At 32.0% G+C, this 4923-nt stretch overlaps 1 protein-coding gene across 1 annotated transcript; it reads right to left on the bottom strand.

Moving 5' to 3' along the window:
- Positions 1-288: 288 nt before the first annotated feature.
- LOC134245936 (glycogen phosphorylase, muscle form-like) lies at positions 289-4495 on the bottom strand (the record flags this gene model as incomplete). The annotated part of the gene is made up of 3 exons (XM_062728168.1): positions 289-1999; positions 2157-2223; positions 4335-4495. Coding segments are annotated over 3 exons (408 nt in total), but the record flags the coding sequence as incomplete, so codon positions are not given.
- Positions 4496-4923: the final 428 nt, after the last annotated feature.

The following is a 4923-nucleotide window of genomic DNA, read 5'->3' as shown; positions in this document are numbered from 1 at the left end:
CCAAGAGTCAACTTTTTGCCAGTGAATATCCTTCAATATTCTAGGCCAGAATTTTGTGACTATTTTGTGATGGCTTTTTCCTGTCCAATGGAATAGACAAAGTGCCTAAATTAACGAAATTCCACTCTTATAGAAACGATGACATTTACACAGAACATTGAGGAAATATAATTTTTGAAATAAATTATTTTTTAGTGAAATTTTTTTGTTCATATTTTCTTTCATTGGCTAGGAGTTGATTTTATCTCATCAGTGCTTGTCACATGAAGTCCTCATCATACACAAATCTGATAGTTATATAAATTTTAATGTGAATGATAATATACATCATTGTAAAACAATCCTAAAAAGCAAAAAAATAACAAAAATATATAAAATGATAAAAGAAAATATTATGTATGTAATTTAAAGTCTTATAGATTCTTTCCAAAAATTAAAGATGAATTCTTAACATAATTTTATTCTTCAAAAAGAAATACAACATGCTTCAAGAATTGTATCTTAGACATCAGTATTTTAACATCACTCAAGTACAAGCTGGGTTTTTTTCTTCTAAAAACAGGTGCTTTATAAAGATGAAAAAAAAACAGAAGAAAAAATCCAATAATTACAAAAAAATATTGAAAATCAAGATTAAAGCATTTGAATTTGATTCAGAAGACAAAAACAATTGTGAAACACAAACACGGGGGTTGGGGGAGGGTTATAACAAGTTGCAAATTAAAGAAACAAGTGAATTAGTGTACACACCTTCTTTGTTCAAGTTATAAAGAAAGCTCATTGAATAGGTACATCTATATTTAGGCTTTATAAGAAACTATGCTACCTGTAAGATAATTAATAAACATATTCCCCCCCCCCCCCCAAATTTCAGGGAACAAAAAAGAATGGCATGGATTTGCAGAGAAGAGGAATGCTTAGCACCACAAAAAAAATTATTATAAACTACACAATTCTAAAAAAAAATCAATGACAAATCTTGCTGCGCATTTATCAGTTAACAATTTCCATGTAACATAAAACAAAATTTAATTTTAAACAACAAAAGATAGCAGAGTTTAAGAGTAAAATTGTTTCCGTCATCTTGTTCCTTTTACCAGTTGTATATTATTTATTCAATCCCTAACCAAACATGCATTAATTTAAATCTAGAAAAAAGAAAAACAAATCTATATAACCTTGCATATTGAAAATGTCCTGCATTATGAGATTTGATGACACATATTGCATACTGTCATGTTTTACAGCTTCTATGATGGTTCCAAAAAACATTCAAACATTTATTTCACTTAGACATCATTTGTAGAAAGTAGTGAAAAAAAATCTCTTGATAGATTCACCATAAAAATGTGAAACAATGCAAAAAACACTGCAGACACAAAGCAGAAAAATGGTAAATGATGTTAGTAAATTTCATGTTTTGCTTTACTCCTTAAAAGAAAATAAATAAGACTGAACAGCTTTCTCTTTCAAATGTCTATTATCTTGAGTTGAGAAATTGAACAGAATCATATTATGCTGTTCCTAACAAATTCTATGATACAACAATGATTTTAATTCCTATATATTAACATCAATGCATCAAACCTAGTGTTACATTTATCAAAGCTCAAAAAAGTACTCAATCCAACATGGATTCTCCACCAGAACTACATTATCATATATACCTAGAAATAGTCTAATGTCCTCTCATTTAATATTGCTAATCTTACGAATCTCAGTATAATTACATATAATATGACAAGTGTACATACAGTCTACAACAAAGCCACAAGCTACGAGTGTACTCAGTAGAGTTTGTTAACTATCACATGAGATCTCACTTCTGTTGCGGTTTGCTGTCCAGTGAGTCGAGGCCCTCATGAGGGGGAGGTAACTTGATATCGTTAGGCTCCACCCCCCAGATGTCTCGGGCGTACTCGGAGATTGTTCGGTCGCTGGAGAATTTCCCTGAGGAGGCGATGTTAAGGACACACATCTTTGCCCATTCTAGAGGATTCTGAAAGTCAAAATAATTTAAAAAGAATACTTAAGTTAATGACTTGTACCGGAATACAGTAAATACCCATCCTCCTTAGTTTAAATAAAATTCAACAAAAAGTATGAGAAAGCCTGATTTCTTTGATGTCTGCTATACTTAGAATGGATGTACATACCTTGAATACTTCACTGACTCTGTCCTGGCATCTAATGTAATCTTCATAATCCTTCAGAAGGCAGAATCTGAAAATAGAGACTTGGATTATTCTTCCCTTCTATCTGGCATTAATACAAAAACTAAACAAAAGTCAAGTTGCAGTAGTCATCTTTTAGTATTGAAATTGTTATTATTACTTTTTGTATAATGTTAAACATAATTTTACATCTATTTAAGGTGAAATATTACTGTATTTTCACACTTTGAAAATAACAAATATTGTTTCCACATTATGGAAATAACCAGTATTATATAAAATATTATTTTAAAAAAAAATCGATATACTCTGACCCTCCCTTTTCAGGAAAGGTGAATAGAATTAATACAATGCAAATCATCACGCACTAAGCAATTATTGTTTTCATTTAAGTGGAATAGGCAATATGGTTTGGGTACATTGATATATCCTTAAAGCTTCTAAAGCATCAGAAGCAAAACGTGGTACATGTACCACCAATGAGACAGCATACTGTGACCAAGGAAACTCCAATGAAACCCAAAGTAGACGAAATGAAGAGTGGAAAAACATTTTCTGCATACAATATCCCTTTTATAAAATACATGTACCATTTTATATCGTATCTGTGAAAACGGTCATCGCAAAATGTCTACCGGTAAAAATGAACCTGCAGCAAAAGCAGTCCCTTGCTTTTCGTGGAAGAATTTCTATTCCCAGACTAAAAAAATTCTGCCACAAACCATGACTTGATCATGTTATTGAATTACTTCTGCATGAAATGAACTCAGAAAATGTATCAACCCTCAATTACAGAGTAAAGGCTCCCTAGATTAAGGGCCAAGTTGCACCACTTAATTATGAAGCATCCATCATTAAAAAACTGTCCTACTTATGCCTTTCTATTAAAGACTTGGAAAGAAACTTGTCATGCATATTTCACAAGGGCAGAAATGGCTATAGATTTATCTTGTATTTAAGGAAATGAACTTTTTAAAAAAAGTTTAACCATTGAGATATTTTATAATAATAAAATTTGATGAAAAAAAATTCGAATTCACAAGTCCAGTGAACCCTTTTAATATATTCTAGACAAAAACTACCAGTATTCTCTCCTGAAATTCACAATGCACATAAACCAGGCAATTTTGAACAGACACTACTCAAAATGACCCTCACATCATGCATAACTAAATGTGTAACTACAAATGTATAACAAAATGCCCCTGCTGACATGCCAGTTTTAAATAACTGGAAGCTCAAGGTTGTGAAAATAACAATGAGCAGAAATGAATCAAAACCAGATTATAATATTGCTGCTTCTGTTTTCTTGAATCAGCTGTCTTTTCCACAAATTACTTAAGCTGCATGAATATAATGATTAACTTCAAGCAGTAAGTGAATTAAGCTAGTATTGAGGGAAATATATGTCCCTCGCTTCACGACAAAATCAGAGGGTGGATTATTAAACAAAAAATGCAGATTAAAAAGAAAAAGTGATCCATCTTGACCTTTCACCTCCTGGCCATAAAATTAATTCGGGTTTTTCTTCAGTTATAGACATTTCATTGCAAGACCTCAGACTTAATTTACTATCTGAGAGCCATATGAATATTTGACCTTGACTTTTTGACTTCAAAGCTGATCTAAAAGCCATTTGAATATTTCACAGGGAGTCATAAAGCTAATGAACATATTTATAAATAGTCTGGAAACCAATATGGAAGAGAAGAATGACAGATACTCAATATCCTCCAACTTTTAGTGAGTGGGGTATGAAAAGTCAGAAAACATTTAACATAAAAATTTCATGAAATGGACATGATACTTGAACTTAATCTGCAGGTCATTAATTTAAAGAGCCAAACAAAAGAGCAGCTTATAAAGTACAAGCAAAACAATAAAAGTCTAGAAAACTATGTAAATGACTGATGGACAGATGGGGTAACACTCTATGCCCTAGCCATTTCATAGCAGGCCAAGCCATCATCAGAACACCATGCAGGATCACACCAGACTACCTATCTGGCCACATAACCAAGTTGTACAGATCCCGAAACTGATTGGGTTTGTCCGGGGTAAAGAAACCCGAGTTCAGCTGCTCGAGCACCATATGGAGTTCTCTGTTTGTCTCATAATAAAACCGGGGGTTGTAACTGAAACAGAAAGGACACACATTACCTGTCATTGTACACTAGGGAATTATAAATATCAGTGAACAGTCCCGGTTCCTCGGGGGAGAAGAACCCTCCCTTGATTTGATCAAGCACCTGCTTCAAGTCTTTGTTTCCTTCATAGTAGTCCTGGGGGTGGTACCTTGGAATGGAAAATGAGGCATGATTCTTTATGTATATTACATTTAATATGCTTTCTTTCCTCTCTCAAATTTTATGTCAAACTATTATTCAAATTACTATGCTTCAATCAATTTACACATTTACAATATATAACTAGTTTACATTATCATTTCAATATGAAAACAGCTTTAGAAAACTTATACAAAAAGGATTATATAAGACTAAAAAAAAAATAATCAAGTTTAAAATTTGTCACAAGATTTGAATAATAAACTTCCTATGTACATATACATGTGTACATGCACCAAAAAATTCTCAGGATATGCAAAATTTGGATATATATAATATATATGTAGTATAAAAAAAAGAAAAAAAAATATGAGCCATTTTTCTCTTTACACAGTAAGGAATCTCAAAATCATAAAATATCTTTGAGGGCACACCATTGTTCTGTAACAGATGAAATGATATTA

This window comes from Saccostrea cucullata, unplaced genomic scaffold (genome assembly GCF_032062105.1).
Source record: "Saccostrea cucullata isolate Sc308-1 unplaced genomic scaffold, CSIRO_AGI_Scuc_v1 ctg2127, whole genome shotgun sequence".
Lineage (NCBI taxonomy): Eukaryota > Metazoa > Mollusca > Bivalvia > Ostreida > Ostreidae > Saccostrea > Saccostrea cuccullata.
The sequence above is the reverse complement of the archived record's forward strand: the minus strand, read 5'-3'. Positions and strand labels throughout refer to the sequence as shown.